Source organism: Oncorhynchus mykiss, chromosome 11, assembly GCF_013265735.2.
Source record: "Oncorhynchus mykiss isolate Arlee chromosome 11, USDA_OmykA_1.1, whole genome shotgun sequence".
In the NCBI taxonomy this organism is placed as follows: Eukaryota; Metazoa; Chordata; class Actinopteri; order Salmoniformes; family Salmonidae; genus Oncorhynchus; species Oncorhynchus mykiss.
In genome coordinates, this window is record NC_048575.1 from 76,021,960 (window position 1) to 76,040,280 (window position 18,321).

At 43.2% G+C, this 18,321-nt stretch overlaps 1 protein-coding gene across 13 annotated transcripts in view; it reads right to left on the bottom strand.

The window, feature by feature from the left end:
• LOC110536395 (calcium/calmodulin-dependent protein kinase type II subunit beta) overlaps positions 1 to 18,321 on the bottom strand; it is a 163,105-nt gene that overhangs the window by 142,362 nt on the left and 2,422 nt on the right. For all 13 annotated transcript variants that reach the window (XM_036936372.1, XM_036936367.1, XM_036936358.1 and 10 more), the window contains exon 2: positions 9,136 to 9,230. In XM_036936372.1, coding sequence (XP_036792267.1) covers positions 9,136 to 9,230 — 95 coding nt within the window. The remainder of the gene's footprint in view (positions 1 to 9,135; positions 9,231 to 18,321) is intronic.

Below are 18,321 nucleotides of genomic sequence, written 5' to 3' on the forward strand. Positions count from 1 at the left end.
GCAACAGAAAGTCTGACTGCACTTGTGTAGCCTTTGCATACATTTCTACGTGTTTCTGTGTGTGGGCATGCATGTCTGATACTGTGAGACTGTCTGCAAGGTTTTAGCATGCTTGAATGTGAGGGAGCAGAGTAGACTGACTATTTATGACTCATCATGACAGGAGAGGAGAGGAGAGGAGAGGAGAGGAGAGGAGAGGAGAGGAGAGGAGAGGAGAGGAGAGGAGAGGAGAGGAGAGGAGAGGAGAGGAGAGGAGAGGAGAGGAGAGGAGAGGAGAGGAGAGGATGAGATACTTGTATCAATCACATCATCACATCTAGGGCGGTGGCGGTTACGAAATTCAGCCAGTGATTGTCAAGCAAATAACTGTCGGTAATTGACTGTTAATTAACATAAGCACATTTAGCATCTCCTGGCTTCCACACATAGCCTACAAGCCACTGATGCAGACCTTTGGAACATCTACATTTTAAAATGTCTAATAAATCCATGTAATATAGCCTACACCATCACAATAAAGCCATGATTTATTTTAGACAGGTCTAAAGAAACAGGATATGAAGAAAATGTAGTCCATTTCAGAAGAGCAGAATAGCATAATGTGAGTTGTCCTTACGTTGGGTCCTGATCTGGCTATGCCATATGGCTGTGGGCTACACTACCTCATTTAAGCAGACAAGATTAGCTTAGAATTCAGTGCCATTATTTTATATTACTTTATAGTATGAAGAATTCAATTGAACGAAGCTGAATAAAATAAAAACAATATTTTCTCCAAACGATTTGAGGGCGTGCGCACATGAGGCTATTTTGTGTTGAGAGGTTAACAAAGAAATAGGTACTCCTTAATTAAGAATTATTTATGTAACTTTATTTGTTCTGCAAACATTGGGCTAGGCTGCATGGCACGACTAATGAGGATTTGAAAAAAGTCGCTTGAAATGCATGAGCTCAGCTTTGTGTTTTTTTGGGCAGGCTGTACACACTTTGTCAATCTCTCATTCACAATTTGAGAAGCACTTTCCCGATGGCATCCCCTTCGTGTGGCCATAATGCACCCTAAAAAAAATACATGCCTTTTGCAGCCCTTCTCCCTGAGTGCTGCCTGCTCCGAAGACAATCTCACTCACACGGCTCTCCATCACATGATCAGGTCTTTCTCACAGGCTACAAGTGAAGACAGACACATCTGGGACGCAACTGAACGCATCCTTATCTAATTCCGAGGTGCATATTGAAGATATTGGAGGAACTGTCCACATTTACTTTTCATCAGCCAACAGGATGAGTAGACCTATCAAACAGCAAAAGCACTAGCCTTTGTCAATCTACTATCTCCCTATGTCATAGTTGAAGTGTATCTATGATGAAAATTACAGGCCTCTCTCATCTTTTTAAGTGGGAGAACTTGCACAATTGGTGGCTGACTAAATACTTTTTTGCCCCACTGTATATATACCTGTTCTGAAAGGCCCCAGAGTCTGCAACACCACTAAGCAGGGGGCACCACCAAGCAAGCAGCACCATGAAGACCGAGGAGCTCTCCAAACAGGTCAGGGAGAAAGTTGTGGAGAAGTACAGATCAGGGTTGGGTAATAAAACATGATCCAAAACTTTGAACATCCCACGGAGCATTATTAAATCCATTATTAAAAAATGTAAAGAATATGGCACCACAACAAACCTGCCAAGAGAGGGCCGCCCACCAAAACTCATGGACCAGGCAAGGAGGGAATTATTCAGAGAGAACAAAGATATCCCTGAAGGAGCTGCAAAGCTCCACAGCGGAAATTGGAGTATCTGTCCATAGAACCACTTTAAGCCGTACACTCCACAGAGCTGGGCTTTACGGAAGAGCGGCCAGAAGAAAAACGTTGCTAAAAGAAAGAAATAAGCAAACATGTTTGGTGTTTGGTCAAAAGTGATGTGGGATACTCCCCAAACATATGGAAGAAGGTATTCTGGTCAGATGAATCTTTTTGGCCGTCAAGGAAAACGACAAGTCTGGCGCAAACCCAACACCTCTCATCACCCCGAGAACATCATCCCCACAGTGAAGCATGGTGGTGGCACCATCATGCTGTGGGGATGTTTTTCATCGGCAGGGACTGGGAAGCTGGTCGGAATTGAAGGAATGATGGATGGCGCAAATTACAGGGAAATTCTTGAGGGAAACGTGTTTCAGTCTTCCAAAGATTTGAGACTGGGACAGAGGTTCACCTTCCAGCAGGACAATGAGCCTAAGCATACTGCTAAAGCAACACTCGAGTGATTTAAGGGGAAACATTTAAATGTCTTGGAATGGCCTAGTCAAAGCCCAGACCTCAATCCAATTGAGAATCTGTGGTATGACTTAAAGATTGCTGTACACCAGCGGAACCTATCCAACTTGAAGGAGCTGGAGCATTTTTGCCTTGAAGAATGGGCAAAAATCCCTGTGGCTAGATGTGCCAAGCTTGTAGAGACATACCCCAAGACACTTGCAGCTGTAATTGCTGCAAAAGGTGGCTCTACAAAGTATTGACTTTGGTGGGGTGAATAGTTATGCACGCTCAAGTTTTCTGTTTTTTTTTGTCTTATTTCTTGTTTGTTTCACAATAGAAAATGTTTTGCATCTTCAAAGTGGTAAGCATGTTGTGTAAATCAAATGATAACAAACCCCCCAAAAATGTATTTTAATTCCAGGTTGTAAGGCAACAAAAGAGGAAAAATGCCAAAGGGAGGTGAATACTTTCACAAGCCACTGTACTAAATAATATACACTACCGTTCAAAAGTTTGGGGTCACTTAGAAATGTGCTTGTTTTTGAAAGAAAAGCAAATTCTTTGTCCATTAAAATAACATCAAATTGCTGTAAATGACTACATTAGCTGGAAACGGCAGATTTGTTTAACCTCTCTAGGGTATGTGGGACGCTAGCCAGTGAGATTGCAGAGTGCCAAATTCAAATACAGAAATACTCATTATAAAAATTCAGAAAAGATACAACTATTAAACATAGGTTTAAAGATTAACTTCTTGTGAATCCAACCACAGTGAATCCAACCACATTTCAAAAAATGCTTTATGGCGAAAGCATTCCTTACAATTATTTGAGAACACAGCCCAGCAGACAAATCATTACAAACAGTAACCAGCCAAGTAGAAGAGTTACACAAGTCAGAAATAGAGATAAAATTAATCACTTACCTTTGATGATCTTCATATATTTGCACTCAGAAGACATTCATTTATTCAATAAATGTTCATTTTGTTCGATAAAGTCTCTCTTTATATCCGAAAACCTCAGTTTTGTTCACGCGTTTTTCTTCAGTAATCCACAGGCTCAAACGCAGTCACAACAGGCAGACAAAAAAAATCCAAATTGTATCCGTAAAGTTCATAGAAACATGTCAAACGATGTTTATATTCAAGCCTCAGGTTGTTTTTAGCCTAAATAATCGATAGTATTTCAACCGGACAATAACGTTGTCAATATAAAAGGTAAACAAAAAAGGCACTCTCTCTGGTCGCGCGCATGAAAAAGCTTTGTGACACGGCAGGGTCCACTCATTCAGACTGCTCTTACTTCCTCATTTATCAGAATACAAGCCTGAAACAATTTCTAAAGACTGTTGACATCTAGTGGAAGGCATAGGAACTGCAATTTGAGTCCTAAGTCAATGGATACTGTAATAGCATTGAATAGCCTGCCAAATCAGTTATGTTATACTCACAAACATTATCTTAACAGTTTTGGAAACTTTAGAGTGTTTTCTATCCAAATATACTAATTATATGCATATCCTATCTTCTGGGCCTGAGTAGAAGGCAGTTTAATTTGGGCATGCTTTTCATCCAAAATTCAAAATACTGAAGTTTTAAGAATATCAGACCCAGTCATCCTGACAATGACAAAATGAGGACTAAATACAGTCTAAATACAGCCTAAATACAGGCTAAATATATGCTAAATATAGGCTAAATACAGGCTAAATATATCCTAAATAGAGGCTAAATATATCCTAAATACAGGCTAAATCCAGGTCAGACTTCTGTGACTGCCAATGCATTGCAGGTGACTCTGAACCTACCCACACCCTCACACTAACTCTCTCTCTCATCAACAGTATCTATGACTTAAGCCGTGTTTCATATTCCCATTGATAATATAGTGGCCCAATAGCTGACCGCCTGCTACCCTGTCCAGGCTCCACATCCATAAACAAGCTCTTTGATTGGCTGAGGGCTGTGCCAACAGCCCCACCCTCGACCACCCTTGACATTTGGCAGATGACATTAACAGTTCCTCTGATGGACGGGTTCAACACAGCTTTCACACATAGGTTAACCATACAGTAGCCTTGACAACAATGACAACAACAACAGTGAAGAGCTTCCAGAGGAATGAGATACAAAGTAACTTTACAGCATTACTGGAAACAAGATGTCAATCAGAGTGTTCTGCTCTAATCTGCTTTTACTATCTGTTAATTATATATCCTGATTTCCTAGTCACTTTTATCATATTAGCTCAACTACCTCATACCCCCCCCCCCCCCCTACACATTGATTCGGAACCACTACTCCTTGTATTTAGCCTCATTACTGTTTTATTGTGTTACTGTTTCCTTTATTGTGTTACTGTTTCCTTTATTGTGTTACTGTTTCCTTTATTGTGTTACTGTTTCCTTTATTGTGTTACTGTGTCCTTTATTGTGTTACTGTTTCCTTTATTGTGCTACTGTTTCCTTTATAGTGTTACTGTTTCCTTTATAGTGTTACTGTTTCTTTTATTGTGTTACTGTTATTTTATTGTGTTACTGTTTCCTTTATTGTGTAACTGTTTCCTTTATTGTGTTACTGTGTCCTTTATTGTGTTACTGTTTCCTTTATTGTGTTACTGTTTCCTTTATTGTGTTACTGTTTCCTTTATTGTGTAACTGTTTCCTTTATTGTGTAACTGTTTCCTTTATTGTGCTACTGTTTCCTTTATAGTGTTACTGTTTCCTTTATAGTGTTACTGTTTATTTTATTGTGTTACTGTTATTTTATTGTGTTACTGTTTCCTTTATTGTGTAACTGTTTCCTTTATTGTGTTACTGTGTCCTTTATTGTGTTACTGTTTCCTTTATTGTGTTACTGTTTCCTTTATTGTGTTACTGTTTCCTTTATTGTGTTACTGTTTCCTTTATTGTGTAACTGTTTCCTTTATTGTGTTACTGTTTCCTTTATTGTGTTACTGTTTCCTTTATTGTGTTACTGTTTCCTTTATTGTGTTACTGTTTCCTTTATTGTGTTACTGTTTCCTTTATTGTGTTACTGTTTCCTTTATTGTGTTACTGTTTCCTTTATTGTGTTACTGTTTCCTTTATTGTGTTACTGTTTCCTTTATTGTGTTACTGTTTCCTTTATTGTGTTACTGTTTCCTTTATTGTGCTACTGTTTCCTTTATTGTGTTACTGTTTCCTTTATTGTGTTACTGTTTCCTTTATTGTGTTACTGTTTCTTTTATTGTGTTACTGTTTCCTTTATTGTGTTACTGTTTCCTTTATTGTGTTACTGTTTCCTTTATAGTGTTACTGTTTCCTTTATAGTGTTACTGTTTCTTTTATTGTGTTACTGTTTCCTTTATTGTGTTACTGTTTCCTTTATTGTGTTACTGTTTCCTTTATTGTGTTACTGTTTCCTTTATTGTGTTACTGTTTCCTTTATTGTGTTACTGTTTCCTTTATTGTGTTACTGTTTCCTTTATTGTGTTACTGTTTCCTTTATAGTGTTACTGTTTCCTTTATAGTGTTACTGTTTCTTTTATAGTGTTACTGTTTCCTTTATAGTGTTACTGTTTCCTTTATTGTGTTACTGTTTCCTTTATTGTGTTACTGTTTCCTTTATTGTGTTACTGTTTCCTTTATTGTGTTACTGTTTCCTTTATTGTGTTACTGTTTCCTTTATTGTGTTACTGTTTCCTTTATTGTGCTACTGTTTCCTTTATTGTGTTACTGTTTCCTTTATTGTGTTACTGTTTCCTTTATTGTGTTACTGTTTCCTTTATTGTGTTACTGTTTCCTTTATTGTGTTACTGTTTCCTTTATTGTGTTACTGTTTCCTTTATTGTGTTACTGTTTCCTTTATTGTGTTACTGTTTCCTTTATTGTGTTACTGTTTCCTTTATTGTGTTACTGTTTCCTTTATTGTGTTACTGTTTCCTTTATTGTGTTACTGTTTCCTTTATTGTGTTACGGTTTCCTTTATTGTGTTACTGTTTCCTTTATTGTGTTACTGTTTCCTTTATTGTGTTACTGTTTCCTTTATTGTGTTACTGTTTCCTTTATTGTGTTACTGTTTCCTTTATTGTGTTACTGTTTCCTTTATTGTGTTACTGTTTCCTTTATTGTTTTTCTTCTTACATCTTCTTACTTTTGAACACATAGTTTGAAGAGGGCTCGTAACGAAGCATTTCACAGTAACGTCTACACCTGTTGTATTCGCCGCGTGTGTGTGTGTGTGTGTCAGATGAGATCCCCTTTCATAATGGCATGTAGGGGAACAGACGCATGGCCCACAGCTACCAAGTTCCTGACGTGCCTGCCCTCTCTCCCTCTCTTTCCCTCCCTCCCTCCCTCCCTGGCTCCCTGGCTCCCTACCTCCCTCCTTCCCACTCCCTCTCTCTCTCCCCTCCCTCTCTCCCTCCCTCCCTCTCTCCCTGGCTCCCTCTCAATATCTTCCTTTCACACAGTCATCTATCAATCTCCCTCTCTTTTCCTCTAAGTCCTCCTGCTCTTTTGCTTGTGTCATCATACGTTTCAACATTTGTTTTGAACGACATAAAAATAAATATGATTTGCCAAGAGGATATCCGAACACCTCAACAAGCGGTACACAAGTGAAAATAATTTCTGTCACTCCCTGTCATGACAAGGATAAGCTTACTTTTGAATATTATTTGCTGCGCTAAGCCTATACATCCCATTCCCCTCAAATACTAGGACATGGAAGTAGCTCCCACACAGCTCAGATCAAATACTAGGACATGGAGGTAGCTCCCACACAGCTCAGATCAAATACTAGGACATGGAGGTAGCTTCCACACAGCTCAGATCAAATACTAGGACATGGAAGTAGCTCCCACACAGCTCAGATCAAATACTAGGACATGGAGGTAGCTCCTACACAGCTCAGATCAAATACTAGGACATGGGAGTAGCTCCCACACAGCTCAGATCAAATACTAGGACATGGAAGTAGCTCCCACACAGCTCAGATCAAATACTAGGACATGGGAGTAGCTCCCACACAGCTCAGATCAAATACTAGGACATGGAAGTAGCTCCCACACAGCTCAGATCAAATACTAGGACATGGAGGGAGCTCCCACACAGCTCAGATCAAATACTAGGACATGGGAGTAGCTCTCACACAGCTCATATCAAATACTAGGACATAGAAGTATCTAACACACAGCTCAGATCAAATACTAGGACATGGAAGTAGCTCCCACACAGCTCAGATCAAATACTAGGACATGGGAGTAGCTCCCACACAGCTCAGATCAAATACTAGGACATGGAGGTAGCTCCCACACAGCTCAGATCAAATACTAGGACATGGAAGTAGCTCCCACACAGCTCAGATCAAATACTAGGACATGGGAGTAGCTCTCACACAGCTCAGATCAAATACTAGGACATGGGAGTAGCTCCCACACAGCTCAGATCAAATACTAGGACATGGAAGTATCTAACACACAGCTCAGCTACAACTTGTGTCATGTGGGTAGAGTATATACAGTACATTCGGGAAGTATTCAGAACCCTTAACTTTTTTCTGCGTTTTGTTACATTACAGCTTTATTCTAAAATTGATTAATTAGTTTTTTTCCCTCATCAATCTACACATAATACCCCATAATGACATCATAATGCCCCATAATGACATCATAATACCCCATAACGACAAAGCAAAAACAGTTTTTTTTTCAATGTTTTCACTTTGTCATTATTGGGTATTTTGTGTAGATTGATGAGGAACAACATTGATTTAATCCATTTGAGAATAAGGCTGTTACGTAACAAACATGTGGAAAAAGTCAAGGGGTCTGAAAACTTTTAGAATGCACTGTATGTAGATATACAGTATGGCCTATAGACAGAGAGCCATGTGTCCTATAATGTAGCAGGTCTACTGGTTAACGTAAGCAGCTCTGATTAGTAACCTAGCTACGGTACAGTACCAGCTCCCGACATGTGGCAGGCTAGGTTCCACTCTTCCAAGTCATATTGCAATCTGAGCATCAACTATTTAAATAAAATATCAACCCTGAGAATATGGGATGAATCAGACTCCACTTTAACTCTGAGCGATAGATACTGAAAATGCAGTGTCATCTCCACCATGTTAAGAGAGATATGTTTGTCTCTGGCTCAGGGGGGAATATGTTGAGGGCTACAAGACATCAACCATAATAATCTAATACAATGAGCCAAAAGCCAACACAAAGCCTGATAGCAAATCAAACCAAGTGCATAAAATAAGCCAGCATTTATGCAATGCATAAAGGTTTATAATTAATTCACTCTCATATATAGCTATGTTTAAAAAGAATGAGCCATGATCCACCATGAACAGGCCTTCATTTGCCCGTCTCTCTCTCTCTCTCTCTCTCTCTCTCTCTCTCTCTCTCTCTCTCTCTCTCTCTCTCTCTCTCTCTCTCTCTCTCTCTCTCTCTCTCTCTCTCTCTCTCTCTCTCTCTCTCTCTCTCTCTCTCTCTCTCTCTCTCTCTCTCTCTCTCTCTCTCTCTCTCTCTCTCTCTCTCTCTCTCTCTCTCTCTCTCTCTCTCTCTCTCTCTCTCTCTCTCTCTCTCTCTCTCTCTCTCTCTCTCTCTCTCTCTCTCTCTCTCTCTCTCTCTCTCTCTCTCTCTCTCTCTCTCTCTCTCTCTCTCTCTCTCTCTCTCTCTCTCTCTCTCTCTCTCTCCAGAAGTAAAAATACATGTTTTGTCATACCCTTGGTATATGGTCTGACACACCATGGCTGTCAGCCAATCAGCATACAGGGCTTGAACCACCCGGTTTATAATACCGCTGTGCAATCAAATGCTGTGCAATCAAATGTAGACAACAAGTGAAACAGTACTTGGGGACAGAGTTTATTGCTTACCTCTTGCAGATAGCTTTTTGGTGTTGATTATTTTGGCGGCATACTCCTGTCCACTACACAGCTTGACACATCTGCGCACCACTGAAAACGCTCCCCTGGAAACAGAGACAAAAGAAACAGAACAGCTGGTCAGGCATATTTCATAGTTAAAACGATGGAGCTATACAGTACTTTCTCTGAATTTTATAGTAACCTACAGCATAATAAGGCTTTCTGCCAGCACAGCAAGTGTCTCCGCCTTCTATACCTGGCTGGGCTGGCATGATAATGGAAGCAGTTTAGATTTGATTATTAGTCACATGCACAGGGTCGCAGATGTAATTGCAGGGTACAATGAAATTCTTAAACACAGAGCTCCAACACTGCAGGTCAAAAAGACAAGATAATGAAACAATAATACAAATAATTATGATACATATTTACAACTGTAACAATGATAAATGTTCATTGGGAGGGTGGGGGGCAGGGTAAATATATGTTGTGGCCTTGTCAAACAGATGTAATTTACTATGATTTGTTTAAGTCCCAGTCAAAAACGTGATGTTCCTGTCTTTTATAAACGTCCTCTCACTGTCAACTGCGTTTATTTTCAGCAAACTTATCATGTGTAAATATTTGTATGAACATAAGATTCAACAACTGAGACATAAATTGAACAAGTTCCACAGACATGTGACTAACATAAATGGATTAATGTGTCTCTGAACAAAGGGGGGTTAAAATCAAAAGTAACAGTCAGTATCTGGTGTGGCCACCAGCTGCATTAAGTACTGCAGTGCATCTTCTCCTCATGGACTGCACCAGATTTGCCAGTTCTTGCTGTGAGATGTTACCCCACCTGTCCACCAAAGCACCTGCACATTTCCCAGACATTTCTGGGGGGAATGGCCCTGGCCCTCCGGGCTCTTCGCTGGCCATCGCAGAACACTGACATTCCTGTCTTGCAGGAAATCACGCACAGAACGAGCAGTATGGCTGGTGGCATTGTCATGCTGGAGGGTCATGTCAGGATGAGCCTGTAGGAAGGGTACCATGTGAGGGAGGAGGATGTCTTCCCTGTAACGCACAGCATTGAGATTGCCTGCAATGACAACAAGCTCAGTCCGATGATGCTGTGACACACTGCCCCAGACCATGATGGACCCTCCACCTCCAAATCAATCCCGCTCCAGAGTACAGGCCTCGGTGTAACGCTCATTCCTTCGATGATAAACGTGAATCCGACATTCACACCTGGTGAGACAAAACCGCAACTCGTCAGTGAAGAGCACTTTTTGCCAGTCCTGTCTGGTCCAGCGACGGTGGGTTTGTGCCCATAGGCGACTTTGTTGCCAGTGATGTCTGCTGAGGACCTGCCTTACAACAGGCCTACAAGCCCTCAGTCCAGCCTCTCTCAGCCTATTGCAGGCAGTCTGAGCACTGATGGCGAGATTGTGCTTTCCTGGTGTAACTTGGGCATTTGTTGTTGCCATCCTTTACCTGTCCCGCAGGTGTGATGTTCGGATGTACCGATCCTGTGCAGGTGTTGTTACACGTAGTTACACTTTGTATTAAAGACAAAAAAGTGAATTGCTTTGCCACAATTTATCCAGTGTCTTGTTGCAAACAAGATGCATGTTCCTTCCTTCTTTTCACTCTGTCAATTATGTTAGCATTGTGGAGTAACTATAATGTTGTTGATCCATCCTCAGTTTTATTTATCACAACCATTAAGCTCTGTAACTGTTTTAAAGTCACCATTGGTCTCATGGTGAAATCTCTGAGCGATTTCCTTCCTCTCTGGCAACTGAGTTACTTGTAGTGACTGGGGTGTATTGATACACCATCCAACATTTTTGTTTTTTTACTCATCTACCAAGACGTGCCCTTCTTTGCGAGGCATTGGAAAACTTCCCTGTTCTTTGTGGCTGAATCTGTGTTTGAAATTCGTTGCTCAGCTGAGGGACCTTACAGATAATTGTATGTGTGGGGTGCAGAGATGAGGTGGTCATTCAAAAATCATGTTAAACACTATTATTCCACACAGAGTGAGTCCATGCAACTTATTATGTGACTTGTTAAGAAAATTTTTACTCCTAAACTTATAGAGTACAACAATATTAGCCATATTACCCATAAAGCCTAGCTGTATATTGGCAGAAAGGTTTGTAACTCTCGTTCTTATCCGTCTATTAACTGATTTACCTCATGGTGATGTCATCACAGAAGGCCAAAACTCCTTCTGATCAAAACAGGCTCAAATTTCAGGCAGTCTTTTCAAACAATTCTTACACTTAAAGGGCATAATACCCATAAAACCTAGCGGTCAAACAGGAAAATGGTTCCAATTGTTTTTCAACCATTCCACCAAGTCATCTTGTCCTAGATAAATTTACATGGTTATCAAAATGTCAGAACAGGGTGAGCCTACACGAAACACAGCCCTTATTTTAAGTGTTTCTAAAATCCCCTATGAGAGAAATGAATGGTGGAAAAACGATTAGAACCATTTCCCCAGTTATCCCCTACCCACTCAAACCACTCCCACAGTCCTATCAGACCCAGCACCAGGATAAAGTGACTAAGGGGGCAGTTGAAATCGGTGAGGGGGGCTCTTGCATTGAAATGATATTGAATTCTGCTTCTATAATCACGCTATACCACAATAAACACAATAGACTCCGAGATCATTGAGTGATTTTGAAATCTTTAGCCTATCCCTGCTGCGCTGTATAAGCACAATATATATATACAGCCCCCTACAGCTAGGCCGGTTTGGTAATGAATATAGGCTACGAGATAGATAGGCTGTTTTTAAATTGGTGACCCTATGTGAACGCAGCCGTACACACAGCTGTCTTACCAAAGTAAGGAAATCTAAAAGCAGGAAAGTAGTAGCCTAGTTATTCATTTATCCAAATAAAAATACTGAATAGCGTTTTGAATTCCGACACAACTGCGAATGAGAACGAATGTCAACTAAACGAAACAGAGGTAACAAGTAGTAGGCCTAGCAAACAACATATCAGATCAATAAAGTTATGACACAATCTATACTTCTATACCTATTTACATTAACAGTAAACAAACGCAGTAAACAAAAAGGCGAATGAAGATCCAAACAACCAAAATCATAGCCTACAGCTGTCACGTTCTGACCTCTATTTCCTTTGTTTTTGTATTTATTTAGTATGGTCAGGGCGTGAGTTGGGTGGGCAGTCTATGTTTGTTTTTCTATGTTTTGGTCTAGTTCTATGTTCGGCCTGATATGGTTCTCAATCAGAGGCAGGTGTTCGTCATTGTCTCTGATTGGGAACCATATTTAGGTAGCCTGGGTTTCACTGTGTGTTTGTGGGTGATTGTTCCTGTCACTGTGTTTGGTGTCACAGGATAGGACTGTTTTGAGTTCTCACGTTTCTTGTTTTTTCGTTAGTTTGTTCTTGTATAGTGTCGTAAATAAAGTACAATGAACAACCACCATGCTGCGCTTTGGTCCGCCTCTACTTCACAAGAAGAGAATCGTTACAGAATCACCCACCACAACAGGACCAAGCGGTGTGGTAATGGGCAAAGGAGAAAGCAGCAGCAGGAGCAGCGCGAGGAGGTATGGACATGGGAGGACGAATTAGACGGTAAAGGACCTTGGGCTCAGCCAGGAGAATATCGCCGCCCCAAGGAAGAACGGGAGGCGGCGAAAGCGGAGAGGCGCTGGTACGAGGAGGCAGCGCGGCGTCGTGGATGGAAGCCCGGGAGTCAGCCCCAAAAATTTCTTGGGGGGGGCTAACAGGGAGTATGGCTACGCCAGGTAGGAGACCTGAGCCAACTTCCTGTGGTTACCGGGGGGCTAGAGAGACCGGGCAGGCACCGTGTTATGCTGTGGAGCGCACGGTGTCCCCAGTGCGGGTGCACAGCCCGGTGCGGTACATTCCAGCTCCGCGTATCGGCCGGGCTAGAGTGGGCATCGAGCCAAGTGCCATGAAGCCGGCTCTACGCATCTGGTCTCCAGTGCGTCTCCTTGGGCCGGCTTACATGGCACCAGCCTTGCGCACGGTGTCCCCGGTTCGCCTGCATAGCCCAGTGCGGGCTATTCCACCTCGCCGCACTGGCAGGGCGACCGGGACCATTCAACCGGGTAAGGTTGGGCAGGCTCGGTGCTCAAGAGCTCCAGTGCGCCTGCACGGCCCGGTCTATCCGTCACCACCTCCACACCCCAGCCCTCCGGTGGCAGCTCCCCGTACCAGGCTGTCTCTCCGGCCCATCCGTCCAGAGCCTTCCTCCTCTCCAGCGCTGCCGGAGCCTCCCGCCTGTCCGGCGCCTCTGCCGGAGCCTCCCGCCTGTCCGGCGCCTCTGCCGGAGCCTCCCGCCTGTCCGGCGCCTCTGCCGGAGCCTCCCGCCTGTCCGGCGCCTCTGCCAGTGCCGCCCGTCTGCCCAGCGCCGCCAGTGCCGCCCGTCTGCCCAGCGCCGCCAGTGCCGCCCGTCTGCCCAGCGCCGCCAGTGCCGCCCGTCTGCCCAGCGCCGCCAGTGCCGCCCGTCTGCCCAGCGCCGCCAGTGCCGCCCGTCTGCCCAGCGCCGCCAGTGCCGCCCGTCTGCCCAGCGCCGCCCGTCTGCCCAGCGCCGCCAGTGCCGCCCGTCTGCCCAGCGCCGCCAGTGCCGCCCGTCTGCCCAGCGCCGCCAGTGCCGCCCGTCTGCCCAGCGCCGCCAGTGCCGCCCGTCTGCCAGGAGCCGCCAATGCCGCCCGTCAGCCAGGGGCCGCCAGTTAGCCAGGGGCCGCCAGTGCCGCCAGTCAACCAGGGGCCACCAGTGCCGCCAGTCAGCCCAGCGCCAGCGCCGCCAGTCAACCAGGGGCCGCCAGTGCCGCCAGTCAGCCAGGGGCCGCCAGTGCCGCCAGTCAGCCAGGGGCCGCTAGAGCCCCTCCGCCCGGAGCAGCTGTCCCGAGCAGCTGTCCCTCTGTCCCGAGCAGCTGTCCCTCTGTCCCGAGCAGCTGTCCCTCTGTCCCGAGCAGCTGTCCCTCTGTCCCGAGCAGCTGTCCCTCTGTCCCGAGAAGCTGCCCCTCTGTCCCAAGCAGCCCCTCTGTCCAGTGGGGTCATTGAGAGGGGTGGGCATGGTGAGTAAGCCACGGAGGCGGACAATAAGGCGGACTGAGACAATGGCGAAGTGGGGTCCGCGTCCCGCGCCAGAGCCGCCACCGCGGACAGACGCCCACCCAGACCCTCCCCTATAGGTCAAGGTTTTGCGGCCGGAGTCCGCACCTTTGGGGGGGGGGTACTGTCACGTTCTGACCTCTATTTCCTTTGTTTTTGTATTTATTTAGTATGGTCAGGGCGTGAGTTGGGTGGGCAGTCTATGTTTGTTTTTCTATGTTTTGGTCTAGTTCTATGTTCGGCCTGATATGGTTCTCAATCAGAGGCAGGTGTTCGTCATTGTCTCTGATTGGGAACCATATTTAGGTAGCCTGGGTTTCACTGTGTGTTTGTGGGTGATTGTTCCTGTCACTGTGTTTGGTGTCACAGGATAGGACTGTTTTGAGTTCTCACGTTTCTTGTTTTTTCGTTAGTTTGTTCTTGTATAGTGTCGTAAATAAAGTACAATGAACAACCACCATGCTGCGCTTTGGTCCGCCTCTACTTCACAAGAAGAGAATCGTTACAACAGCCTAGTACAGTAACATGCAGCCATGCACAGCTGTCTAACCAAATAAATAGGCCTATACAGTCAAGGCTCAGGAGAAGACCCAGATACAGACAGGCACACACCTGTCTACATAAGGTCCCACAGTGGACAGTTCATGTCAGAGGAAAAACCAAGCCATGAGATCGAAGGAATTGATGGTTCATAAGAACACAGTGGCCTCCATCATTCTTAAAAGGAAGAATTTTGAAACCACCAAGACTTTTCCTAGAGCTGGCTGCCCAGCCAAACTGAGCAATTGGGGGAGAAGGACCTTGGTCAGGGAGGTGACCGAGAACCCGATGGTCACTCTGACAGAGCTCCAGAGTTCATCTGTGGAAATGGGAGAACCTTCCAGAAGACAACCATCTCTGCAGCACTCCACCAATCAGGTCTTTATGGTAGAGTGGCCAGACGGATGCCACTCCTCAGTAAAAGGCACATGACAGCCCGTTTGGAGTTTGCCAAAAGATTCTCTAGTCTGATGAAACCAAGATTGAAATCTTTGGCCTGAATGCCAAGCGGCACGTCTGGAGGAAACCTGGCACCATCCCTACAGCGAAGCATAGTTGTGGCAGCATCATGCTGTGGGGATGTTTTTCAGTGGCAGGGACTAGGAGACTAGTCAGAATCGAGGGAAAGATGAACTGAGCAAAGTACATAGAAATCCTTGATGAAAACCTGCTCCAGAGCGCTCAGGAACTCAGACTGGGGTGAAGGTTCACCTTCCAACAGGACAACGACAACGCAGCAGTGGCTTCGGGACAAGTCTCTAAATGTCCTTGAGTGGCCCAGCCAGAGCCCAGAATAGAACCCAATCGAACATCTCTGGAGAGACCATAAAGTAGCTGTGCAGCAACGCTCCCATCCAACCTGACAGAGCTTGAGAGGATCTGCAAAGAAAAATGGGAGAACTCCAAAAATAAAGGTGTGCCAAGCTTGTAGCGTCATACCCAAGAAGACTCAATGCTGTAATCACTGCCAAAGGTGCTTCAACAAAGTACTGAGTAAAGGGTCTGAATACTTATGTAAATATAAGATTTCAGTTTTTTATTTTTAATAAATTAGCAAACATTTCTAAAAAAAACTGTTTTTCTTTGTGATTATGGGGTATTGTGTGTAGATTGATGGGAAAATACGATCCAATCAATTTTAGAATAAGGCTGTAATGTAGCAAAATATGGAAAAAGTCAAGGGGTCTGAATACTTCCCAAAGTCACTGTATATACTATGTATAAGCTGGAAGTAGAAGCCTAAATGTTGTTGTCCATTAGTTTACCTTGACTCATTTCACATTTTGTTGTGTTACAGCCTGAATTCAAAATTGATATAATTATGATATTTTTTTCTTAGCTATCAACACACAATACCCCATAATGACAAGGTGAAAACATGTTTTTAGAAAAAAAATGTACATTTATTGAAAATTAAATACAGAAATATCTCATTTACATCCGTATTCACACCCCTGAGTCAATACTTTGTAAATGTCTAAAAACCTGTTTTCGCTTCATCATTATGGGGTGTTGTGACGTCATTATGGGCTATTGTGACGTCATTATGTGGTATTGTGACGTCATTATAGGGTATTGTTTGTAGATTGATGAGGAAGATGTTTTATTTAATCCATGTTTTAGAATAAAGCTGTAACGTAACACAATGTGGAAAAAGTCAAGGGGTCTGAATACTTTCCAAAGGCGCTGTACATTTTACAGACACAGTATATTTTACAATAGTTATATTTTGTTTGTTTTTAGTCCCATCCTTCAGCTACCCTCAACCCCTCCCATCTATCTCTGAACACCATCCAGTATTGATTTCTATTGCCATATATTTTTCAACTGTGCTGTGATGTTTCACAAAAGTTCTGAACCTTTCTGTTCTCATAGTTTCTACATTTCGTCAATTAAAGATAAACATTTTGGCTAAGAGTATTATTATATTATTGACCGATTGACTATGACCTTTCAAATCACTCCGCAGTGCTATTTGCAGAGTTACACGCTGACCACGCCATCGCACACATGTTGATTTTGTACTCCCACCCCAGACATGATCAGGACACGCAGGATGAAATATGAAAACAAACTCTGAACCAATTATATTAATTTGGGGACAGGTCAAAAAGCATTAAACATTTAGCTAGCTAGCTTGCTGGGATATAAACATTGGGTTGTTATTTTACCTGAAATGCACAAGGTCCTCTACTCCGACAATTAATCCACTTTCATGTCATCTCTCCTCCTTCCTCAGGCTTCTTTTTTTTACTTATTTGGACTTTATATGGCAGTTGGCAACCAACTTTACGATGCATTACTACAACCGACTGGAGTGTGGACGTTAGTTCATCTTTCAATCACCCACGTGAGAGGCTGGACTCACAGCGCATTGAGCGTCACAAATAGAACCTGTTTCTGTTTTAGCGCCTGGCCACGCAAACACTCTCGCTGAGGCACGAAAGCAGTGTGGGTGCAATAACTGAATAACATGTACAGTTGAAGTCGTTGTTTACATACACTTAGATTGGAGTAATTTAAAATCGTTTTTTAACTACTCCACACATTTATTTTTAAGAAACTATAGTTTCGGCAAGTCGGTTAGGACATATACATTGTACATGACACAAGTAATTCTTCCAACAATTGTTTACAGAGAGATTATTTCACTTATAATTCACTGTATCACAATTTCGGTGGGTCAGAAGTTTACATACACTAAATTGACTGTGCCTTTAAACAGCTTGGACAATTACAGAAAATTATATAATGGTTTTAGAAGCTTCTGATAGGCTAATTGACATCATTTGAGTCAATTGGGGGTGTACCTGTGGATGTATTTCAAGGCCTACCTTCAAACTCAGTGCCTCTTTGCTTGACATCATGGGAAATCTAAAGAAATCAGCCAAGACCTCAGAAAAAAAACTGTAGACCTCCACAAGTCTGGTTCATCCTTGGGAGCAATTTCCAAACACCTGAAGGTACCACGTTCATCTGTACAAACAATAGTACGCAAGTATAAACACCATGGCACAACGCAGCCATCATACCGCTCAGGAAGGAGATGCGTTCTGTCTCCTAGAGATGAATGTACTTTGGTGCGAAAAGTGCAAATCAATCCCAGAACAACAGCAACGGACATTGTGAAGATGCTGGAGGAAACAGGCACAAAATTATCTATATCCACAGTAAAACGAGTCCTATATCGACATAACCTGAAAGGCCACTCAGCAAGGAAGAAACCACTGCTCCAAAACTGCCATGAAAAAGCCAGACTACGGTTTGCAACTGCACATGGGGACAAAGATTGTACTTTTTGGAAAATGTCCTATGGTCTGATGAAACAAAAATAGAACTGTTTGGCAATAATGACAATCGTTATGTTTGGAGGGAAAAGCTGGAGGCTTGCAAGCTGAAGAATACCATCCCAACCGTGAAGCACGGGGGTGGCAGCATCATGTTGTGGGGGTGCTTTGCTGCAGGATGGACTGGTGCACTTCACAAAATAGATGGCTTCATGAGGAAGAAAAATTATGTGGATATA